This window comes from Rattus norvegicus, chromosome 1, assembly GCF_036323735.1.
Source record: "Rattus norvegicus strain BN/NHsdMcwi chromosome 1, GRCr8, whole genome shotgun sequence".
NCBI classification, from domain to species: Eukaryota; Metazoa; Chordata; class Mammalia; order Rodentia; family Muridae; genus Rattus; species Rattus norvegicus.
In genome coordinates, this window is record NC_086019.1 from 253,590,971 (window position 1) to 253,615,939 (window position 24,969).

Consider the following 24,969-nt stretch of genomic DNA (forward strand, 5'->3'; position numbering starts at 1 on the left):
CTCAGGGATGAGCTGAGGATATTTGCCCAACACGGCCACTGCTCAAAGAGAGGAGAGGAAGCAATTACCTGCATTTGTTGGAAAAGCTATCCTTTGCTGAAGCAAATATAGTTTCGTCTTTTTATAGAATGTTCCAGCTTATGATAGCCAGGCAGCTCGAAGTCACCAGCAGAGACCCCGCTCTGCTTTACAAATCACAAACTGGGAATTAAGCATATCCTGTAGACTCTGGAGTGGAGCAGTCTACGCTGGTTTAGATATGTACACAGGGCGTGTGTGTTGATACTTGACAGCTTACTAGTTAGGCTCTTTGAGTAAAACAATGGTATGACCAGGCTTGGGGACAGCCTGCTGCTCCTCGAGGAAACAATTTCAAAGTTGGGAGGACAGTCAGCTCCAAGCCAATGAGCAAAATTTCATGAGGACGCTCTTGGAGATCCAGTCTCTATGTATCCTGAGCAGCTGGCTCCAACAGATGTCATTGTCCCCACATTCTGGGAAGACATAGTGAGTTTCAGGGGAGCCCCTTAACCTTTGTTAAGAACAGACCACCAGGTACAGGATCTAGAGGCCTGTGAGTCAGTGCTTTTGAAAGTCTCTCTCGAAGCAGTAGAACTGAGTAGTTGACGGTATGGGCCCTGGGATTCATCTGCTTGACTTCGAATCTCTGATTTGCCATTTATGAATAGATAGCTATGACCATCTGCAAGAGGTGTTTCTGGGGGATAGAGCGAATGCAATGTTTGAAGTACTTAGAACATTGCCTCTCACACAGGAAAGATTCAGTTCACAGTGATTTTTATCACCAGAGCCTTGTCTGGGGAAGCATCTCTCTTGGTAATCCTGACCAGCTTAAGCCTTCTTCCTTCCAAGGTGAGCAGTCTGAGGTCACCTCAACGCTAATAGGACTGCTTCTTGTTTCCACCTGAGGGGAAGTTTTTGCACACCATTTATTACCATATAATATAATGCAATATAGTATCATACATAACATAACATAATATGATGGGTAGGCTAACTTGGAAACCCTGAGGCAGACCGTGGATGGATGGATAGATGAATAGATACATTTGTACTAAGTATACATACATTATATCATTCTATTGATTTGTAAAAAGTTCCCGGTCTGCCTGGCTGTAATGAGATTTTTGAACTTTGCGTGGCGATCAATGAGAGGAATATTATTGGCCTAGAGAATTGATATACCTGCTCTCAGTGGCTTGTTCTGCTCCCAGGCCAACCCGGCCCCCCAGGTGTACGATTCCAGCAGACACTTAACCTTTTTTACAGTGTCATCAGGCTAAAAGGAATCTAATAGTGACACAGGACTTGTGCTCAGCACTCTGCCACTATTGCTTTCCTGTCACAAATAATTTATAGCCTTCTATTTCCATCCCTGAGCCCTGCACCCCAGCCCTACCTCCCACTTTCCCCCAGCTCCCAGGAATCGATAAACTCACACAGCCATAGTGGGACTTCAGGGTGCAAGGAGATGGACAGATGGACAAAGAGAGAGAAAGAGGGCCAGAGAAAGACAGAGACGAAGAGACGGAGAAGAAAAGCAGAGGAAACAATGGGAGAAGGAGAAGAAGGAGGCAAAAGGGTCAAGTAGGAGCCTGAGTTCCCAGGGGCAGGATGAACTATCTCTCTGCCAATTTAAGTGGCTTGCTGGGATACTCACAGAGACCTCTGTCTGTCTCACAGAGCCCCCTGAGGCTGTTCTGGTCTTTCCCGGTAGAGGAAGTGGAGGTCTCCTGGGAATTTAACCAAAGAGGATTTAGCCAAAGAGGAACTGACCTTACCACCTGCTTCACCCCTCTTTGCTCTAAAGCCCTCCCAACACACCTGCCACCACCCGAATCCTGTGCGGTCCTTCCCAAAGCATGCAGGTAGAACTTGGTCCAGTCCCAAGTCCGTCTTCCAGGAAGTCTTTCTGACTGCAACTCCGTGACCCCCGCTGGTGCTCTTCCCCGTCCTCTCTGTTACTTCCCAGGTAGTACCTTCATTGATCCAGTTGGGGCACACTGAGAACGGAGGCCTCCTGCCTGTACCTGGCTCAGTCCTTAAATTGAAAGCAGCTGGGCATAGAGGTCACCCACAGGGATAATAACACGAGCGTGAGCGTCATTATTACGGCTAGCATTCGCCGAGCCAAACATCATACTAATCACTTTACATGAATTGTCCCTCTGAATCCTCACCAGGGCCATAGGAAGGTACACAGTAGGACTATCTCATTTTACAGATAAAGAAATGAGAAATGCCCAAGGACATCCTAGGAAGAAGGAAGCAGAGCTGGGATCCCAAGTCAGGGTGACTGTGGCTGGACTTACGTCCCAAATCCCCTCACTAGACCAGGTGTGCTGGTACATCCCTAAACTGCCATCACCTGGGAGGCAGGAGGGTCAACCTTGAGGTATTTCTGGGTTCTATGGGTGAGGCCCTATTTCAAACCAACAAACAAAACCAGGACAAATCAGGGGACGGAGAGATGGCTCAATGGTTAGGAGCACCGGATGTTAAGAACCCAGATTTGCTTCCCAACACTTGCATGGTGGCTCACGCTGGCTGGAACTCGAGTTCCAGGGGATCCAGTGTCCTCTTCTGACATTCAAGGATGCCATTCATGCACAGAGTACATATACACATATGCAGGCAGATACTCATATGCATGACATAAAACAAATCTTAAAACAAAAAGCCCTGAATTCCCTTAGCTGTACAAAGCACCCTGGGGAGACACTAAGATCCCAGGAGTCCCTGTTTGGGAGCAGAATAAGGTCTCAGTGACTCAGGGGAGGAAAGAGCCTTCTGCGCTGGAAAGCCTTCTTGCATAGGAAGGGGGAGTCTTCCGTGTTGGGGCGAGCACAGGATGTAGGAGGGATACAGATAACCATAGGGTTTTCACGATCCTGATTCTTAAATTCCCTATGACCAGCGCTGGGACCTGGCAGGTGCTCACTGCCCCGGGTCATAGATGGACACCAAAAGCCTTAATAACTCATAGCAGACACCCTGCCCAACTTCTCTCCCATGCACCACCAAGCTGCTGTCAGGGCATAGCGATTTTCCATCACTAGCTGCCTCAGCTAAATCTGTATCAGTGCCTCGGGGGTCAGAGGCTCTGGTAATAAAGACAGGAACTCCACCAGCCAGTCCAGTTATCTGTGTCCCTCAGCCCCAGCCGGGGAACTCCTTACACCAGAACCTGTCAGCCTTTAGCAGAGCCACTGCAGGTCCACCAGACCCTGGGAGCTGGTAAAGGGACAGCTACTTGGTATCCTTCTAGTCTTTGTTGCTCTTAGCTGCCACGGTCTTCGCCATGCCGATCTCCTCCTTCTGACTCAGACTGCAAAGCTGTGAGGGTTCCTTTCTGAAGGTCGTGTGTCAGGCTAATTCCGTCTCGGTCCCGGCTCTGCACCTTCTCAAAGACTTTTTTTTTTTTCGGAGCTGGGGACCGAACCCAGGGCCTTGTGCCTCTGAGCTAAATCCCCAACCCCTGGCTCTGCATCTTCTATAGTCTCCCTGGCAACCTCACTCTTCTCTGGTACTCTCTTTCCTGCCCTGAATCATCCTTCTCACATCTGTGGTTGCTGGGCCATCCTCTGACCTCCACACCACTGTCATCTTTTAGAGCCCCGCCCCCTCCTCCCTGCACCTCTTCTGCCAGGATCCTGTCCCAACTGCCTGGCTCAGACGCTTCTCAAAGTCACTGATGGCCATCCTGATCCCCATATATATGTCTCTTCTTATCCCCAGTCCCCTGCACTTTTTGACGTCACCATTGGCACTGTAGATTAAATCTTAACATGTCTTCCTCAGTCCACTTAGGTCAGGCCACCCTGATCTACACCGGTTCTACCTGTGGTCACTACTACAGCCGTCCATACTGTTCCATGCCCCTTTACTAATAAACTCCTTCCCGATGGGCCATCTACACCACCTGGACTTGCTCATCCAGAGCCAATATCACACTTTCTTCCTAAGCCGCTCGCCTTCCTACATCCCTATCCTCCACAACGACACATACCACCAGATCTCCAGTGACACGGGAGTGTTTTAAAGCCATGGCTGACTCCAGTTAGCTACCAAATCCTTTCTCTCCTTCCTTGTTTCTCTGCCTTCACACTCCTGAAGATTCTACGCTTTCATGAGACCTGTTTGTCATTACCTCATGCCCATCCATTGCCTTCCTGAGATCAATCACTTTGGCCATTCTCCTCACACCACTCATGGCTCCGGACCTCTGAGGACTGATTCTTATGTGATGAAGGAAGAACGGCAGAGTAGCAGAAGACACAGGTTTCAGAGATTGGCTTGGGAGGCCACTCTGACCAGTAGTGTGGTCCTAAGGAAGCCTTAACCATCAACCTTTGTCTGCTCTGAGTTTTCAGTTTGCAAAATGAAGACGGTAGCATTTATTTTGGAAGTTGCAATAATTAAAAGGATTAAATATGAGTCATATAGATTATATATAATAGCCGTGTGCGATATTTTAATGAGTGGAAACTAGCTGTCAGTACCACCAGACGCAGCCTTTCGGCCCTATTTGCTCTCCCTCCTGTACACACCGCCTTCTGGATGTGGGTGCAGGCACCAAGTCCCACCTTGTGTTCCCCCTTGGGCTCCCCACTAATCTTCCACCCCCTCCAGTACCTGTGTATAGTGCACCCCCCTCTGCTCTCTTGTTCATCTTAGAATCATGTTAACTTTTCTTCCTGAGACCTTGGTGATGCTGCCTGCCTGTGAACCCTTTATTCTTAAGTTGGAAAAAGGAAGCACAAAGATACAGAGTGATTAATGTGAAGCCATGTGGCTTCTTAATGACAGAAACCAGTGCTGTCCCTGTTGTATAGCCTGGTACACTTTCTACTGCCTTCTGTGCCCCTCCGTGCGTTCAGCTCAGCTCTGCTTTGGGTCAATGCCGGGCTCCTTCTCCTCAATCATTTCTTCTCCTCAATCACTTCTTCCCCCAGTTCCCTACTTTCAAGGGTGGGTTCTTCCTCTGATGCCAGCTGCCTCAATGCCCTGGGATACCTGGCATTCTTTAAATATAAATTCCTCTTCCAACTTTCCGGCATTGGAAGACTATGCCTGTATGAGTGTCTATAAGGGATCAGTAAAAGCTAAAGTCATGTGACTCACAGCTTGAAACCCACCTGGATGTGAACTTAGATTTCTGTAGGGAAGAGCTGGGCGGGGTGGGAGGCTTGGGTTTGTAGAGGAAAGCATTCCCCAGTCCCTGGGCTTGTTCTCTTGCGTTGTGGAGCTCTAAGCTTTCCTGGTTTTTTGCAAGGCGGGTTTATTCCTCCTGGGAAGGTTTGATTTGTTCCTTTATTTCCCTGGAGTGTACAAGGATGCTCCTTACCTAGTCCCATAAAGAAGCTTTGACTCAAGTAAGACCCGTAGGAAAGAAGAGGAAGCCGTAAGCCAGTCCAGGTGCGGAGAAGGTTGTGTAGGGCCCGGTGCCTGGCAAAGGCACTAACTAGTAGGTGCTGTTTGTTGTGGGGTCATCTGTGGCCCCAGCCCTGCTTTTCTGCCTTCTCTCCTGGCTGCAATATGTGAGGAAGCTTCTTCCCTGGGCTCTGGAGGATTGTGATATGGTCCTGGTCGGAAAGCTGGCTAAAATGACCTGCAAACCCAGAGGTTCCTGGAACTAGGGGGTACATATATATATGACTGAGGAGGGAAGGTGGACCAGTACTCCGGGTTCTTCCTCCCAGCCCCATGCTCCCAGAAATAAGACTCGGACTCAAAATATATTTACAAACACCTTGGCCACAGAGCCAGGCTCCTCTCTGACTAGATCATAACTTAAAATATCCCATTTATTCTAACCTACAGTCTGCCACGCAGCTGACTACCTGTGCTCAGGTATCATGCGTTTGGCTTGTCACATCTTCCTGGGTGGAGCTCCACTGCCTGGCTCCGACCCTGAATTCTTTCTGCTTCCCTTCTATTCTACCCTTTCCTATAGGCCATAGGTTTTCTTTAGTTGACAGTTGATGCATCCATACCATATGCAAGACATTCTTTCTGCACTAGCCCCTCAGAAATGGAAGATTCGCTGTTTTCCACTGGGTTGTACCCTAATCCTTGCTACCCAAACTCAAACTGCAGTTCAGTCTGGCACTCAGGGTACCAGAGAGTGCAGAGCAACCCTACCCAGAGCTGTGCTTAGTGGATTGCAGAGCAGACAGGAGGGAAGCCTCGTGTCTTGCAGCAGTGGGTAAGGGAAGGAAGGCAGGGGCAGGTGAGTGAGGACAGGGCTGTGCTGGGCAGGGTCCCTCTGCCCTGCTGCGCAGGAGAAACCTGGGCCTGGCACGTGTCATGTGACCTGTGACAATGTGCTTTTGCAGGATCATCCGGACCAAAGTTCAGCAGCCTTTCCACCCAACGCCGGATGGGGCAGGGACAGGAGTGACTGCCCCTGGCCACACCATCGGTAAGACAGTTCGGGGAAGAGGGAAATCAACTTAGAAAACGACAGAAAACACTTAGTTTTGGGAACTGTCCAGTCCAGGGAGATCCAGGGCTGTCCATGGTCCCCACTCACTCCTTTCCCTCCTAGGGTCTCTCTGGTGGTATTAGTTCAGTGCCTCCCACATGGTCTCTTTAGTCTGAGTCTTGTCTCCTCTCCCTTTTCTTCCCCTCCTCTCCAGCCCCTCAGCCATTTGTCTTTGAGCTTTCCACCAGCCTCTATCTGGTTTGATCTCCCTCTATATCCTCCATGTTTACTTTTTTACTTAACCTTTGAAAAACACATCTTGGGGTGGGGAAGCTGGAGAGGGACTCAGCAGTTAAGAGCATGCATTGGTCTCACAGAGGACCTGAGTTTGACTCTCACACCAGGCAAGACTCAGCTTCCAGAGGATCTGATACTGCTCTGGCCTCTTCAGACATGCACACACGCATGCACATACACATAAATAGTAAAAGTCGATCTTTTAAAATCAGTTGTTGGGGAGGAAGGGATGAGACCCATACTACGCATGGGTCTCATACCCGGTAACATGCCCAGCCTTTGATCTCTCTTGCTTCTTCCCATCTCTCCCTTCCTTCCCAGTCCTCTTCCCTCCCCTCATGACTATGGCTATAGCTCTGTCTGTCTGTCTGTCTCTCTCCATCCTTCCTTCTGGCCTCTTCTCTTTTGGCCTGTTTCCTCTTATCTCTTTGTCTCTGCCCTCATGTTCTCTGTTGCTCTTTGCCTCTTTGGACCTCTTAGTAGCCCTCCACGGGGTCTCAGAGATACAGCCCAGGCCTGCCAGAACTCCTGCTGCAACCTTCACACACACACACACACACACACACACACACACACACACACACACACACACTGACTTCCCTTTGGTCTCCTTCCCTCCTGACCAGTAGGGAAGAGAATTGACTGGTCCAGCACTGCTATGGTTAAGCCACGTTTACCCAAGCCTAGTTAGTGTGCTGGAGGGAGGGTTGTACTCAGACACACCTGAGCTCATCATAGCATAGTGAGTGGGATCACTAGTCGGTTCCCCAACAGGGAACCAGTGATTTGAAGAGTAGTAGCAGCTGGGAGAGAGAGCTGCTTCCAGAGAACATTGAGAGTAGCTTGTGTCTCCCCAAGTGTAAGAGACAGATCTTAGGGAGCCTTAGACTCTAAGTCAGGGCTGGTAAAGACTCCACCCAGGAGACTGAAAAGCAGTGAGCTGGGTTTGTTTCAAAGGATTTGCTCAACTTTTGTAATAGGTGGGATTGAAAGAGTGTGGCTCCAGAGGGCACAGTTAGACCTGTGCTCTCCGGAAGGTCACTAAACTACTTTCTGGACAGATAATCTTGGCAGTCTCTGGGCCTATACCACATCCATCTGAGGGGAGGGGACTTGAGGGACCAGTAAACGCCATAGATGGCAGAGGAGGCCTGGGTTGACCGATCACCACCTTCCCCAGACTGGGCTAACAGCCTGCAATGTCTGTGGGAGTGATTCCTCCCTCAAGCCTCCGAGGAAGGAAGAGGATGTGAGCTCCTTGTCCTTCCTTCTGCCCTCTATTCCTGTCTGTCCCTGCCTGGGGCTTCAGTCTCAACTGCTACCCTGATAGTGTCTCCCCCTTCTTCCTGTCCAGTTCCCAGCACGGCCTCCCCTCCTGTTTCCAGCGCCTCTAACGACCCAGTGGGATCCTACTCCATCAACGGGATCCTGGGGATTCCTCGCTCCAACGGTGAGAAGAGGAAACGAGAGGAAGGTAGGAGGAGGGAGAGCTCTGGCTCCCCCTTGCATGCTTTGTCCTGGGGCTCTGAGCTCCGGTTTCTGCTGGTCTCGCAGCTGCTCTGCTGTGAGATCAGTTTTAGCATGGAAGCCTAGGTACCCCCACTGCCCTGCTGGCTCCGGAGAGTGGGAGGGAGGCTGCTGGTGGGGCCACCAGCTTCACCATCTGCTCATCCCCGATGGTCTCACCTTCTGCTGGGACTCACCCCAGCTGTCCCTGTGGGATGCCAGGAGGAGTGGCATCAACTGTTTACCTTGAAAAGGTTGTAGAGGTTGAGGAGACAGCTGGTCTCTGACCCAGGGACGAAAGGCCAGCCTACTTTGGCCTCACTTGATCTCAGTTAGAAGGTAGCAGCTGATACAGACATGCACGACCCTGAGGTCCTTTCTCTGTCACAGTAAAGTTTAGTGGACTGCTCCCACTAAAGTCACTTGGGGACCTGGATGTGGGGCCTCACCATGTTCTTCATCACAAGAGTGGGCACCATTCTGAGTCCCACTTCTCCTACCTCTCCCTGGGCCCTCAAGGGACAGCCAGTGCCTTGGGTAGCATACACCCAGGAATGAGAAACTAAGAGTATGAGAGAAAATTAGAGGAGAGACTGGCAGGCGTATGCATGGGGCAAGGTGCTTTTCAGAGACTGTGGCACTCGTGGTACATCGTGACCAGCTAGTTTTCTTCTGCCGTGTGAGGTCTGGGCACGCAGATGAACACATACCAGTATCTCAAGATCTCAGCTAGGAAAGTAGTCACTTCTGGTCTTCACAGGGGGTCCAGGACTCTAAAGATAGTCTCCATAAAATGGAACCTAACAAAGAGGAACCTTGAGGGAGTAGTGACCACATGACCCATTAGTTCAAGTTAGTCACAATTTCTGCCCATTGTCCCCATACCTGAACCGGGCAGTGTCTCCTTTTCCCCTCAGAAATGTTATGTTTGGACGGTAGGTTCTGTGGTCGTCCCAAGCATAGACAAGCTCTTCTTGAGGGGTTAAGGAACAGAGTCGGAGACAAAGCTAACATTCCTTAAGCTTCAGTCTGGATTCTTCAGACCCAGGCAGAGGGAAGGCAGCATATGAGCCCTGGCCTCCAGCAGAAGGGACAGAGTGCAGGAGAGACCTAGTCCTGGCAAGACAGTGATGACCTGGCACTGGCCTCCTGCCAGAAGCCCTAATGGTCTCGTTTCACAGGGAAACAGCTTGTCTGGCTCTATTTCTCCTTCTTCCAAAATATCCAAACCCATTTGGCTGCCACGGCCTTTGCCACTCACTAAATTTCATTGTGGTTGTTTTGGCTGCAGCCCCTGATGGGCAGGGGGAGGCTACCAGAGAAGCCCTAAGCCCCAGTTCTCCCTGGAGCTTCTGACATGTAGGCCTCAGCCAAGCTCCCTGGCACCCTGAGTGTCTTGAACCCTAAGGGTTTCTCTTTAGCCACCTGCCTTGTTTAGAGTGTGAGGTGTCCAAGGGGACCGGAAGGCCACAGAACCCTTCTGTGCTCTCCCTTATTGGACTGAGGCTAACGTTCTGTGTACCTTCTGTTACCTGAGCCTTCATGGGTGGTGAAGGGAGGCTGGGAATACCCAGGGCTGGGCCAACCAGTGAGGTCAGGAACAGGATGTTCTCCCCTCTTCTTGCTCACATCCATTGTTTTGAGTCAGTTCAGCTCAATGACCCTCTCTGCCCGCCTGTCAGGAGAATAGCTTGGTACAGAGGGTCCCTGAGCCAAACCAGATATAATTCTTGTCCTTAGGAAGCTTATACTTTAGAACACATGTTAAACAGTGTATCCAGGGAGCAGAAAGCTCATTGGGTATTGGGGGGAAGAGGCAGGGAGGAAGCTCACTTCCAGGAAGGGCTGCTCTTTGAGGAGGGCCCTGGGTGACGGCTGAGAAGGCCATTAAGGACGTAAGCCTGAAGTTCTATCAGAAGCATCAAGCCTATGAACAGCAAGGGCAGGGTGGCCTTAGCAAGGATGTGCTGAGTGGGCAGAAGGGAGCACTGAGAAGCAAGCCCACGTAGACAAGGGAAGTGGCCAAAACTGTGATGCAAGGGCTCTTCTGTATCCCTACGTGGATCTGGGCAGGAAGAGATAGAAGCAGGGCTGGCTTGGGGCCTCCATCAGTGTGGCAGCACAGGAAGCACCTGCAGTCTTCAGGTGAGGGATAGTGAGGGCCTCAAAAGCTCATCTGCTCGGCCTAACCAGGTTACAAGAAGCATCAGAAACTCCACCATTTCTCCCTCTGTTTTTTTTTTTTTTTTTTTTTGCCCTGTCTCTACTTTTTTTAAACCAACCCCAAGCCAGAAGGAGTTGTCCTTTCCTCAGAAGCTAGGCCTGGGAGGGACACCAGCTTTCTTCAGCCACCATCCCACTCTTGACCCATGGAACCCAGATGGGAAAGGAGTTGATGGAGAGGAGCCGCAAAGGGAGATCTGTAGGACTCCTCCCTTCCCCCACTCCAGAGGCCTCCCAGCAGCAGGGCCCAGTTTGCATTAGGGAGCAGCTCAGATGATTAAGAATGGGGAGATAATTATGTGTCAAGATGATGTAGCCCAACTCTGCAGTCAGGCCAAGGTAGCAAAGCAGCTGGCAGGCCAGTCCCTTATCGCTGTTGCAGGAGGTGCCTCGGGCGGGCGCAGGCTGTACAGACGCCCAGGTGTGTCCTTCAACTCTCGGGCCAGGACTTTTGGATAAAATGGAAATTGATCTGAGGAACTTCAGGGCGTTGGGATGAGGGCAGGGATGCATATCCAGGGACTAGACCCCAGAGGGACTAGGGGATCAGCTATATTTTCTCTGGGATAGTCCTAATGGACCAGGTATGTTGGCCCTCCTCTGACTTGAGGTGTGGTGACATCGCCCTAGAAGTATCATATCTTGAGGCTAGCTGGGTGTCCCTCTGCCCTTCCACCTCCTATTGTGGCCTATTGTGTAGCTCTAACCCTGTCACAGGGATGGACCCTAGCAAGGGCTATGACTGCCGTGTGTCGCAGGCATTACTGAAGGCCTTCTCAGCCATAATTACTGGCTTCCACGCTGGTAACACCCAGACCGTTGCTGGCATTGGCCCTTGGAATGTGGACAGTGCCATTCACACCTGAGGGAATACTCATCAAGGGCCAATCAGCTTTGACTCAAGGTTGGGTTGGGATTCCCAACCCCTGGCCTGCGGGAGTGTGCAAAAGCCCAGACTTTACTTGGAGAAATACGGCACTCAAGAAGGTTGGAACCCTCTTCCTAGGGATCCAGGGCCCTAGTCAGAAAGACCAGGGAGGAGATAAAGAAACTATGCATAAGGCACCTGGACACAGGCTGTCTCTCAGCCCAAGGAGGAGCGATCCTCACCAATGCCCTGGAAACCTTCATTTCCAACCTACGGTTGTGGGCAGGCGTATCGAAGCTTGACTCTCTGGGAATCTAAGAAACACAATTCCATGAGTGTTATACACCGTGGCTCCTGGGGCCGGGAAACAGAGTGGTGCCCACCTATCTAGAATCGGACTGAGAAACTAAAGAGAGGCTGGGGTGCTTGCCTGGCAAGCCTAAGGTCCTAGGTTTGATCCTCGGCCTGCAAATAAACAACAAACAAAAAAGACCAACCACAGAAACCCCATGTCTTTCCCCTTTCCCCTGCGCCCCCGCTGCTCTCAGCCACAGCCTGATGCACTGCTGTCCACTGGTGGCAGGGATAGAGCACAGGGAAGTTTTATAACTTGCTCAAAGCTCCAAGTGAAGTCATCTGGCGAGAGCCCGCTGATCGGTGGGAGGGAGGGATGCTGGTGTGTGTGCGCTTGCAGGGGGCGTGGTTTTGCATTTTATCAGTTAGGTGCACAGTGACCTGTGCAGTGGGTGGGTAGTGAGCTGGTGTGGTTGTGCATTTGCAGGCAGGCTAGGTTGCATGGCGGCAAATGGCGGAGCCCCATTATTGCCTGTCACGGTACCCTTCTGCTTCGGGTGGTGCTGTTGCTGGAAAACACGGATTATTTCTTCAGCTGGTGTCCTCCTAGAAGTCCCTAAGAGCTCAGGTTGTGCTTGGAGCGCATAAGGGGACTGAGTTACAGAAATGATCAGCAGTTTAGGGGCCAAAGTCTCACACAGCCCTGTCTTACCTGTGTACACTGGATTCGATTCCTAGAGCTACTCAGCTGGGTGACCTTGGGGAAGTCATTTTACTACCCCACCTCCCCTGTCAAATGGGGTAATAACAACCCTTACTTCTTATGGGGAGGTTTCCAGAACATTGGGTCTAGAGCAGAGGTTGTCAACCTGTGAGTCATGACCTTTTAGGGGGTCAAACAACCCTTTCACAGGGGTCACTTAAGACTGTTGGAAAATGCAGGTTTTTTTTTTTTTTTACATTCATCATCAACCATAACAGTAGTAAAGTTAGTTATGGAGTAACAACAAAAATTATTTTATGGTTGGGGGAGGTCACCACCACGTGAAGAACTGTATTAGATGGTCTCAGCATTAGAATGACTGAGAACCACTGGCCTAGAGTTTTTAAGCCAGTTCTATCCTGGAAGTTAGATAACTGTATATCTAAGTTTTTTAAAAAAAAGTTTCCTTGGCAGGTGAAGATTTCACAAGGAAATTAAGTTCTGAAAGAATGAAGTCTATTTGGGCCTAGAAACCCTGACCTCAGTGGGTACCTTGTAATTCTGGAATAAGCTAATCTGGAAGGGATGGGTAGCCAGCCTCACGTGTACAGTTGACAGGTGACATCCTTTGTCCTCCTGTTCACCTGTTGCTCTGTGGTTATCCAGTAGGCCACTTGTCACTTTTTTAAAGTGTCTATGCATGTAAATCTAAAAGTCCCTTCCTTTTCTAGTATAAGGCCCTAGGTCCCTCTGTCTTCCTGTGCCACATTTCTGCTTCTACACGCAAGCTTGATTATTTGCCTTGGAGAATATATGCTTGTTTTCTGAACTATGTATCATTTCCTATGGTTTACGCAAGGGTCTATGTGTGTAATAGTGCTCTGAGATCTTTGGGAGTAAGGGGGTGTGGAATGTCAAATGCTGACTGAACACGCATGTGATTTTCTAGGTAATGTGCATGTTTGGACAGAGTACTGTATGGCTATGCACATGCTGACGCCAGTAACCAGGGAGAGTCCTAAGCTCGACCTAGACATGTTAAGTGTTCATGATCCTAAGCATGGGCCTGCATATAGTTTAGCCCCAAGAGCCCACTGGTATCAACCAACCTTCCCCTGTTGGCAAGTCAGGAGGCTGTCCTAGGCCCACTCCTAGGAGAGAATGACTGGGCCCCAAGACTAGGGAGACTGAGGCAGAGTTACTTCCGATTCAGGCTGTGTGTGATTTGTAGCTCGGAAATTTTTGTATCTCTTTGAAGAGGGGCCCGGTCTCCCTGTTTGGGGGTCTGGCCCCCGATCTACCTGCCTGTCCTTCGGGATGTCTCAGTGTCTGTCTGTCTCTTATTTACTCCAGTCGAGGTATACACTGATCCTGCCCACATTAGAGGAGGTGGAGGTTTGCATCTGGTCTGGACTTTAAGAGGTATGAGGGCTAGAGGGAGCACGGTGTGGGGGTCAAGGGGAATGAATAGCTTGGGGGGGTTGGCTAGAGAACGTCAGAGAATGGGCCTAAGGGCAGACAGCCAACTGGAGGCAGAGGTGCAGGCTTTCCCCGGGAGCCCTAGAAGCTAACAGTCTCTGCGCCTGGATCACTTCCGCCATGGGCCACAGCAGAGGTTTTGGGGTTGAGGCCTGGTGGCCCAGAGGGTCAGCCACTCAGTGCATGGGGGCAGTTTTCCTAGCCCTTGGAAAAACAAAGAGTAGATCGGGTAGTAAAACAAAAGCAAAGGAGACCTGGAAGCACCTGACAGCCCTAATTCATCACGGCCCAAGTTTTTTCCTGTGTTCCCATTATATTTGTTTGTAAAAGTGGAAATCAATTTTGAAGGTAATTTTCTGGAAAGAATGGAAGGGAGGTGGGAGGGCCGGATAAGGCAGAGATGGTAAAAGGAAAAATTTAGGCCAGGCACAGCCCAGGGGCAGCTCTTGGCAAGGTGAAAGAAAATTGCATATTCAATCTCCATCCATGAATCTCCCTCACTGCTACCCGCCTCCTGCTTGAAAACAATGAAGGCTTTTTCCCAGCGCTGGGCAGGGCCTCGGTATCAGCCTCACTTTAACTTCAGGGTCATTAATTCCCTGATTATTGAAGGAGAAGAGAGGGTTGCAGCATCGTCAATTCCAAAGGCACCCCCCATGTGATCAGACACTGGCCGGGGTGGGTGGGGGCAGCAGGGTGAGTGAGGTGAGGTGCTTCAGAAGGGGGCGGGGAGAAAGGAAATGGGGGAGCCACCTGGACTGGGGGGCAGGAAGCCGGGAGGGTAGAAGAGGCAGTCATTACTGCATACCTCTGTTGTGTTGTTATTGCAAATTAAAAGTAGCATGTTCCACTCCACAGCTATCTTAGGGGAGGGAGGGGCGCTGAGGGAGGTGGGGGGATCTTATCATTGCTTCTTCAGCAGACCAGCGGTGGTGTCACCGTGTGAGGTGACATTTGAATTTACAATTCCGCTGAGAAAAGCCATTAATTCACAAATTAACATTTCTCCCTCTCCCTCTCTCTTTAACACTCTCTCCCTCTCTCACATGGATGTGCAAGCAATTGAAAAGACAAAGGAAATAGCCTTAAGGAAGAGACTTTACGGCTAGTCTGTCTGTGCTGAGATTGCTCCCCCTGCTTCCAGATAGATAAACCAATTACCTGAGCGCCTCGGCTCCTGGCCGCCCGTGATCGCCTCCTTTTGTAGGCTGCCTCCATGGCTGGCTTACACTCGTGTATCTCATTAATGGAAACCAGGCGTGCTCTGGTCACCAGGCTCTTCCCAGCTGTCCTTCCGAGGAGCCGTGGGAAGAGAACCAGTGGCAGAAGAGACAGGCAAGGGGGATTCTGGGGAAGCGGAGAAGCTGTCCTGGCCCTGGATCTCTGGGTCTAGCTTGCTATGGTAGCAGGTTAGGGATGAGTGTGCAGGCGAGCTCTGTCGGAAGGGCAGGCTTGCTCTGACCTGGGAGGAGTGGGGGCTGGCAGTGAGACAGAGACGGTAAACTGAGTCTGACTCTCCCAGAGGCCTCTGGTCTTGGTGGAAGGGTCTGGTGGACCCAGGGAGGGATCCCGCATGGGAAGGCCAGAAGGAAATCTTGCTGACTGCATGCTATTTCTGAAGGAGCTGGAAGAAGTGCTGAGGAGGTCAGAAGACACAGCAAGTTCACACATGTTGGGCCATCAAAGTGAGATTGTACTGATTCCTTAACATAAGCCAGCACCTGGGTACAGTTGTGCCCTCCTGGTGCCTACCTTGCACACATACACAAGGGCAAGCGCACACACACACACACACACACACACACACACACACACACACACACACACGGAAGGAGTAAAAGTGAGAGTGAGTTAGAGAGAGAGGAGGACGCTGTCCAATTCATTTCTTTTTTTTTCTTTTTCTTTTTTTTCTTTTTTTCGGAGCTGGGGACCGAACCCAGGGCCTTGCGCTTGCTAGGCAAGTGCTCTACCACTGAGCTAAATCCCCAACCCCCTGATTCATTTCTTAGAGGATACAGTAGTCCATTCTTACCCACAGGGAAGTCAAAGTCACTCCAAGACCCCTGGTGGACACTTGAAGTCACAGAGAATTCTATATGCCCATTTCTATTTATATATGCTTTGTTTTCCCCCGTGCATACAGACAAAAGTTTAATGCATAGAGTGGACACAAGCAAGAGGTAGACAATGACACGAAACTAGAACGGTCTTCATGATAGATTGGGACTGTGAGAGTTAATCTGATGACCGAGGCAGTTACTCAGTGACCAACAGGCACGTCATGGATACACTGAACACAGGAATGATTCACACACAAGGTGGGACCAAGCACGAAGCTCAGGACTTTATCTCATTACTGAGAAAGATATAAAATTGAAAACCTGTGACTTATTTCTGAAATTTTCCACTTAACTGAAGCCAGGGAAAGCAAACCCCGAAATAAGGAGAAACTGAGGCTCTTTGTGGATCAAGCTGGGGCTTTCTGGCTTTGTATGTGCTGTGTACTACCTGTGACATGTCACAAACTCTGACTCAGTGCAACAGGTCCCTTGGGAGGCCAGAGAACAAAGCCAAATCATGGAGACCGCTGTCTAGACAAATACTGGGGTTTGACTACATTAATAACACTCCGTTTACATCCATCTCTAGCAAGGACTCAAAACCTGGCTGCTGTCCAGGTTAAGAAAGAGTTCAGTTCAAAGGTCACTAAGACTCCAGAGAGAGAAACTCATTTATGAACACTCACTCTTGGTTCTGATTTTACCTTCTCGGTAGCCAGGAAATGCGACTGGCCACACCCACAGCGGGTTCTTTTCTCTCAGTTAGATCGTATGTTTTAGCCAAACTCTCTGGATAACATTAGCCACGAGCTTGTGACTCTTCAGAAGCAAACGCAGGTTGTGTCGATGTCTTTTGCTAAGCCTTTGCCCGTGGGCTCTGTGCAGAAGTGAGGCGTCTATCCGTGGGGAGGTACCAAACTTAGCCATGGCTGTGCAGGACTGACAGGTGCAGGTTGGGGAGTTCAACTTGAGAGGTGAAAGCCAAGTCGTTAGGTTTATGCTGCTGTGGCTCAAGCTGGGGCTGCTTAAGGTATTCTGAGGTTTACCACAGCAGAAGCGTCTTTCTATCCACTGACAGAAAGTCGGAACAGAGAGGTCGGCTACCCTAGGAGAAGAGGTCACGGGTGTGCTGCCCAGGGGGCTGTTGTGTCTCTGCTCCTGGGCACTTAGTGTAGGTCACACATTCTCTGCAAAGGTCAACGGGCTCTCCACGCTTTCCAGTGTTTTGGCTCTCAGGGAGAACCCATCCTATTAGAACTGGCCTCCAGCCCTGTAGGTTGATGTGGTTTCCCCTCCCCACTCCCAGCAAGGGCACCAAACAAGAAATCCATTGCCTCAGCTCTGCTGTATTTCCCCCACCCCCACCCCACCCCTCAAACAGACCCCGAACATAGGAGGGAGGAGCCAGGCTCAGGGCTTTCTCTGGGCCCTTCTGCTGTGGACTCACCTTCCTGGGTGCCCCACTTTCTGGAGACCATTGGACAATGGGGAAAGATAGCTAGTTGGCATGTTGAGAGAGACCCAGGATGCCTGAAGCCTCCTAGACTAGTGAGACCAGAAAGCATCCCTTCCCCAACCTGCCTTCCTCAGAACCCTAGTGGTTTGGGAGCTAGCTGTCCGGTACCCTCATTTTCTGGCCCACAGTGGTGGAAAGGCCAGACAGGCTGGGAGAGGGTGGGGCCTGGCGCAGGAGCTAGGAGTCAGTCATGAGCCTCAGAGCCTAGTTACAGCAGAGCCAGTAATTCAAACCATCCTGACCCTTCCATGAACCCAAACCTGCTGACCTTGACAGCACCAGACAAGAGGCCTCGCAAACCCCAACCTGCTGCAGGCCAGCCTTTTCTCCCTCCCTCCCCAGCCGCCCTATGGCCTGGATTCCAGGTGGCTCCTCATTTGGCCATCTTTATGAAATGTCAGCATCCCCTCCCTCCCTCACCGAAGCAGACCAGCTTCAAAGGACCCTTTGTGCCCATCCCCACTGGAGACAGGGCGTGGGCATTCCCTGGAGCCCGTGGAGGACCCCTGGCTGTGACCCTCTCCCATGACTGAATGAGTAGAACTTGTACCCCTCCCCTTCCGCTCAGTGTATGTGTATGGGTGTATATGTGTGTGTGTGTGCATGTGTGCATGTGTGTTTGTATGCATGCATGTATATGTGTGTATGTGTACACACCTATTGGTATGTATGTGTATATATGTGTGTATGTGTATGCACCCATGCCTGCATGTGTTAGGGTGCATAGAGGGGCAGAGAAGGATAGAGACAGAGAGGATGGGGGAGGAAAGAGAAGCCAGAGGAAAGCAACCCCGGGAACCCGCATTAAAGTAAATGCAGTTTATGAAGTTTATGCTTTCCTTCTCGGGAGAGCTGGATTCCATCCAACAGCCTCTCCAAGTCTGCCAAGCAGGTCCAGAAGACAAAAGTGTGGGCAGGAGATTGAGTGAGCCAGCAGCACACACACACACACACACACACACACACACACACACCACACCACATGTGAGCAACCACACACATGAGCACATACTGGAGCACACATGAGCACATACACACACAAGCACAACCTGGAGTGCACACACATGAGTGCAGGCTGAGAAAGCCTGGGAAGCCAGAACAGAGGGATGCAGAAGGCGTACTTGGGAAGAGTGGCTCCACGAGTCCTCTTTCCTTCCCTCTCTATCCTGTCCGCCACCTCCATGCCCCTGCACGCTCCCCAGGCAGTGTGGGCAGCACAGACCCTTGGCTGTGTAGGTACTGTGAGGCACGGCAGTGTTGTAAACTGAACCAGACATTATGGACCACCTGGAGCAGCCCACTTGCAGGAGCCAGTAAGGCATAGTGTGGGTGGTCTTGGGCAGTGGGAATGAGGGCTTGGCCACAAAGGGGACCAGAATGTGGTACCGCTAGGTTCTTTGAAATTTGCCTCTCCTGATGCTGCCTAATGTCCACACGGCCTCCCTGAGGACAGAGGACAGCTAGTATAGTCTCTTGGGAAGATGATGTGAGATCTTGGTCTTTTCTCTGAGAATCCAAGGAGGAGGCCATGAGAGATCTCAGAGGGACTTAGAGTCTCTGCCTTCCCAGACCTGTGTGTGCACAGCTCATGCTCATGGGTACGAGGAATAGGTGAGTGGGTCAGAGTCCACAACTTAGGGTTTTATAATAATAATTTCTGTTTTTATTAGCAAATATCAGTGGCAGATAATAATGGGCTTCATTATGGCATCTCATAGATGTACGTTTTTATTATATTCATCCTGTATTGTTTTCTTATCCTTCTTACTTCTATTAATCTGCTCTTCCCAACAAGTCTTTTTTCTCTTTTACTGTAATGGTGGGTTTTTGTGGTGTGTGTGTGTTTGTGTGTGTGTGTGTGTGTGTGTGTGTGTGTGTGTGTGTCCTACTGAGTTTAAGTAGGACCTTTAACTTTTGAGAACAGGAACTATGGGGAGAAAGTGGCTGAGAGGAAGAGTGCCTTCACTCTGACCCACAGATGAGATGTCAGCTTACACACACACACACACACACACACACACACACACACACACACGCATGCGGCATACACACACATGCACATACATGCACATACATGCACACACACACATGCCCTGAGTTTGTGTTCAAGTTCTGCAAGAAGCTGGGACAGAGAAGAATGACAGATAGGGTTCACAAAGACACAGAAGGCAGAGAAGAGGAGGGGTAGAAGAGAGGGGGAGGGTAGGCTGATGTGGAGGATACCACAGTATCCAGAATATGCCAGGCACAGAATGAGGCAGAAAGTGTCCGGAGACGGCCTTGGCCCTTGCTGTCCGCTGCTCTTTCCTCAGCTCTCCCCCCTCAGCCCTCCCCTCTTCCCTCCACACATCTTTATTGGTTCTGGTAATAGCCTTGATTTGCATGTCAGGCAAAGCCTTGCTACACACACAAAAAGAAAACCCCAACCGTGGCGGTGTGGCAGTGTCAGCTCTCGCTGTTGTTCGACAGTGTAAAATTAAATTAATAAAGCCCCCAACACAGGAAAACATAACAGGAAATTAATGGCCTTTACTGTCGCTCTGATGCAGTCATTTGCAACCCTGCTTTCCGCACCAAAGACTTCATAAATGCAAGCAGTTTCTCTAAACAAGCATACTTAGGGCGGCCTGGTATGTAATTTTTCGCCTTGCTTGTGTCCTTAGAGCTAACAAAGCCCCCTTCCCTCTCAGCTTCAGTGAGGTTTCTAACTGGTTGTGGCCCAACTGCAGCCCACTGAGAGTTGTTCCAGACAGCAGGCCCCAGCCCCTTCCGGAAGGGGTAGAAGGACTGCTGGGGTTCCAACAGAGGAATCGCTCACTCCATGAGCCCCTCTTGCCCACGGGCTCTGAGGGTAAGCCAACAGGATTGCACACCCAAGGCTCCTTCCTCTGGTGGATCTGTCTGCTCCCTCACCGCTGCATGCGTCCGCTCTTCTTCCGCCTCTGACTTCCGTCTTCCTCCCTTCATCTCTATACACCGAGCATTCCCAACTCCTTCACACAGGTTGGCTCAGCCATAGCCCTGGGTAACCTGTGGGCTCTCCTGGGGTGGAAAAGAAAGGCAACTTACAGCTCCAAATGGGCAAGGAAGCTGTGTTGACAACGTGTTCTGGGGCTCTAGGCTTCCTCTGTTTTTAAAGGTTGGATGCTAACCATGAGGGTCCTAAATGACCATTTATACTACCCCTCTGTTCTCAGGCAGATTTCAGACCCCAGAGTCTATGAGCTGCTGTGGTAAGAAGGGAGGGGACCGAAGACACAGGTTTCTTCTTTGAGCTTTGGTGCCCACCAGGCTGGGCTGAGGCTGCATTAGGTAGGGCTTCACAGAGCACAGAGCACACAGGGTGCTGCTCATTAAGAACTGAGTCTCATAGCTATGCATTCAAGGGGGAGATGAGAGAAAGGGTGAGCAGGCAGTGGGGAATGGCTGTTTCCAGGGACATCTCCCATGTGGATGGAGGCCAGGGACTAGGAAACTGATCAGGCAGACTCCCAGATTCTTGGGGAGTCATTGGTCTCACCTACCTTTACCATAGAGCCTGCCCTCCCTGCAGCTCTGCTCATTGGGCCACACAGCCCGTCCATGGGCATGGAAACAAAGCTTTTCTCTGCTTTGAGGACAGGAGTCCACCCCATGCCTTACTGGTAGGACGTTTAGATATTTATCTCTCACAATCTTAAGTTTTTTCTTTGCTAAAATATTTAGAGTTCATGCCATTTACCAGTAGAGTAGTGGATGGTGATTAAATTTAAAAAAAAGGGTTGGGGATTTAGCTCAGTGGTAGAGCGCTTGCCTAGGAAGCGCAAGGCCCTGGGTTCGGTCCCCAGCTCCGAAAAAAAGAACCAAAAAAAAAAAAAATTTAAGAAAAAAGATCTCCATTTGATATCTTTTACCCTCCCTCTATCCCACCCTTCTTTCCCTCCCTCCCTCCCTCTCTCCTTTTCTCTCTCTTTTCCTCAGTCACTTCACCCTGTTTACCGAGCCCTCAGCAAACTCTAAGCTGAACCCCAGGTGGATTTCAGCTTTCCTCACGATTAAATTCCTACCCCTGAGGGAGTTCCCTCACTATCCTGGCCACCTATCCTGAATTCATAAACACTGAGTCCCAGAGACAGTCCAGCCAAGGCCACTTAATGTGGAACCACTGGCCCTCGGCCGCCCGGAGATTCCACACCCATAATGTCGCCTAAGATTACATTCGATTTTTTAGCAGGCGTGTCAGACTCAAGCTCTTATTAAGCTCATGGTCAACGAAACCCTCAAGATCTTTTTTACATCAATTGCTACCCAGCCAGGTCCACCCATTCTGTACTCTCGTGATTGATTTTTTTTAAACCTGAACATGGGGTGTTTCATTTATCCCTGTCGCTCTTCCACCTTGTTGGTTCAGGTTCTCAACTCCACCCGATGAAAGTCATAATGATGTCTTCTCCAACATCATCCAAGGAGTCTTACCGGCTGTTCCCCCTCCTCTTCCTCTTTCTCCTCCTCCTCTTCCCCTCCTCCTCCTCCTCTTCCTCCTCCTCTTCCTCCTCCTCCCACTCCTCCTCCTCTTCCTCTCCTTCCTCCCCTTCCTCCTCCTCCCCCTTCTCTTCTCCTCCTCCCCTTCCTTCTCCTCCTCTTCCTCCTCCTCCCCCTCCTCTTCCTCTTCCTCCTCCTCTTCCTCCTCCTCCCACTCCTCCTCCCACTCCTCCTCCCCTTCTTCCTCCTCCCGCTCCTCTTCCTCTTCCTTCTCCTCTCCCTCCTCTTTCTTCTGCTCTTCCCTCCTCTTTTCATTATTATTTTTCTTTCAAATAAAGAGAGTCACGTGGCCAAGAAAAGTGAACACCTACTCCCAGCTGTAGTACCCAAGTGCTTTAGGGACCATTGAACTCAACGGTCATCAGTAATTTCATTCTCCTCTGCCCTGTCCGTACAGCTCCGAAAGAGAAGGGTATGTCCTTGTCAAATGTTAACCTTCACTGTACCCACGTGATTTTCTTAACAAATCAGGTAAGGAAGAACTATCCATCTAAGCACGCACAACTGCTGTACAAAGGTAACGGGAGCAGCTCTTCTTGACTTCAGAAGGCTTAGCATCTCGCAGAGAGGCAGATGGGCCTCCCATCACACAAGCAGAGCGTGACTGACCTAGGAAAGCTGTGAAGAATGTCTTAAACGATAAAACAAAACAGAGTTGTATCTTCCAGCCAGGGCAGTCGGGCAAGCCACCGTAGCGGAGGTGGGCATTTAATCTAAGCATCAGTATCAAGTTTAAGGTGCCGCAGCCGGCTCTGGCTGAGTTCGTGCAGGTTCCAGGGCATCCCGGTTTCTTTCCTAGTCCCTGCAAATCGCTGGTGCGATCGTTTCTTTCAGAAAAATATCCAAAGCCTGAGACTATCGAGTGCATTGAGAAGGCTTCCGAAATCCCACAGTCCGGGCTTAAGGACTCAGCCGCAGCTGTTTTAGGATCCTGGGTTCCTCTCACAGTCCTGAGGTGCAACAAGGACCTGAAAAAGTTAGCTCAAAGGCTACTGGCTGGGCCCTCCCTGGGGATTACTTCCTTTTCCTACAAGACAAGGGCAAGCCAGGAATTCACTCTGCCTTTCCTCTCTCCTCTCCTCTCCTCTCCTCTCCTCTCCTCTCCTCTCCTCTCCTCTCCTCTCCTCTCCTCTCCTCTCCTCTCCTGTCCTCCCCTCCTCTCCTCTCCTGTCCTCCCCTCCTCTCCTGTCCTCCCCTCCCCTCCCCTCTCCCCTCTCCCCTCTTCCCCTCCCCTCCCCTCCCCTCCTTTTCTCTCCTCTCCTCTCCTCTCCTGTCCTCCTTTCCCCTCCTTTCCCCTCCCCTCTTCCCCTCCCCTCTCCTCCCCTCCCCTCCCCTCTCCTCTCCTCTCCTCCCCTCCCCTCTCCTCTCCTCTCCTCCCCTCTTCCCTCCCATCCTCTCTTCTTTTCTTTCATGACTACCTCTTTCCCAAGGTTTGAGCTGAACATGCCTTTCTTTGCCTTTGCTTTGTCTCAGCTCCTCTCAGCTCCTCTCAGCTCCTCTCAGCTCCTCTGGGTCTTTGTCTTCCTGGCCGGCTTCGCTCTCCCTGCCGTCCCATCTCTCTCCCTGATCCTAGTCCCTTCTTCCATCTGTTTTGTGCCCTTTATGGAGGGCAGGTGCTTTTGTCTGACCATAAGTGCAATACATGTTCATTGTAAAATATTTGGACAAGCCAATGTTTCTAGAGAGAGAGAGAGAGAGAGAGAGAGAGGGAGGGAGGGAGGGAGGGAGAGGGAAACCAGTGTTGAAATCCGGCATATTTTGGATCCTTTTCCTCCTGTGCATGTGCAACTCTAGATATGTAATTCTTAATTAAAGCTGGAGTGCTACTACGCACACAACTTTGTGCCTTGCTAGCTTTTCTTAACATTATATGGTAGCATTTTCACATGTCATTACATACTCCTTGAAAACATGATTTTTTTAATGGCCGCATAATCTTCCACTGTTCGATGTACATGTCCTTTTAAATCCTAGGCTCATCATATTTTAAGGCTCAGCCGTGTGCAGCAATGCTGATTTCCTTAAACACCTTCTCGCTCCACCCTCCCTCCCTCTCTCTCCCAGGCCCTCTACTTCATCCGGTTGATTGTTTAAGCTTATGGAGGCAGAATTTCATCTTTCAGAGCATCTGTCTTCTGTGGAGTTATATCTCCTTTTAGGATCTCTTGACATGGTGTCTCCTGCGTGTTCTCTCCTCTTTTTTTTTCTTTTCTTTTTTTCGGAGCTGGGGACCGAACCCAGGACCTTGTGCTTGCTAGGCAAGCGCTCCACCACTGAGCTAAATCCCCAACCCCGTGTTCTCTCCTCTTGTGGGGTTCCCCCACTATCCCCTTCCTTTGTCAGCTTTAGACAGGCTTGGTTTCTTCCCAGATCCCCATCACTTCCCTTTAACCCATTTTTTCTTTCTTGGCCAGAGTCAAGGGATAGGACAGTGACCATCTCTGTTCATCTATATTTGCTTTTAGGATTGTATTCAACGAGTGGTCAACATCTGAGATCACAAGTATCGGGCCCTAGGCTAGGTTTACAAAGATGAGAAAGTGGGGCCTCTGCTTCAGATGCAGCTCAGTGAGGAAATCCAGTGGGCTGCTTGTTTTTGTTTATTAATTTTTAAATACATTTCAGTAAAGAAAGGCAATGTGACTGAGTTTGCTTTCAGCTCTGACACTTATCGACCATAGTAAATAGTTTGAGGAACTCACCTACCTTTGAAAGCCCTCTGTTCCCATTGTTATGAACCCAGTTTCCAGAGACAACACACTGTGGTCAGGCTCTGCCCTCTCTGTTGTTCGTCAGCTGCCTCTATATGACCTTGGCAAAGTCCCTTAGCTTCCAAACTTCCGTTTCCCTGCCTATGACACAGGTATAATTATAGGAGCTCCCTGGTAAGTTTTTCTTACAAAAATTAACCATGTTACCATAGTAAAAATTCTTACCCCAGTGCCTACTTTATACCCAGTGCTTAATAAATTCCAGTTGCTACTGTTCGAAGAATTTAATCCATGTGAGCATATTTAGTGTAGAATTTGGTATCATAACAGAATCTGGTTCCAC

At 50.2% G+C, this 24,969-nt stretch overlaps 1 protein-coding gene across 7 annotated transcripts in view; it reads left to right on the top strand.

Annotated features, from left to right (window-relative positions):
• The window catches only part of Pax2 (paired box 2), a 91,177-nt gene that overhangs the window by 35,524 nt on the left and 30,684 nt on the right, over window positions 1–24,969 (top strand). For 4 of the 7 annotated variants that reach the window (XM_063287134.1, XM_039109033.2, XM_039109046.1 and 1 more), the window contains 2 exons: window positions 6,360–6,445; window positions 8,100–8,219. In XM_063287134.1, the coding sequence (XP_063143204.1) occupies window positions 6,360–6,445; window positions 8,100–8,219 (206 nt within the window). Of the gene's footprint in view, window positions 1–6,359; window positions 6,446–8,099; window positions 8,220–13,692; window positions 13,762–24,969 lie in introns of all 7 variants that reach the window. The other 3 variants (XM_006231443.4, XM_063287138.1, NM_001106361.1) reach the window with 1 other exon arrangement.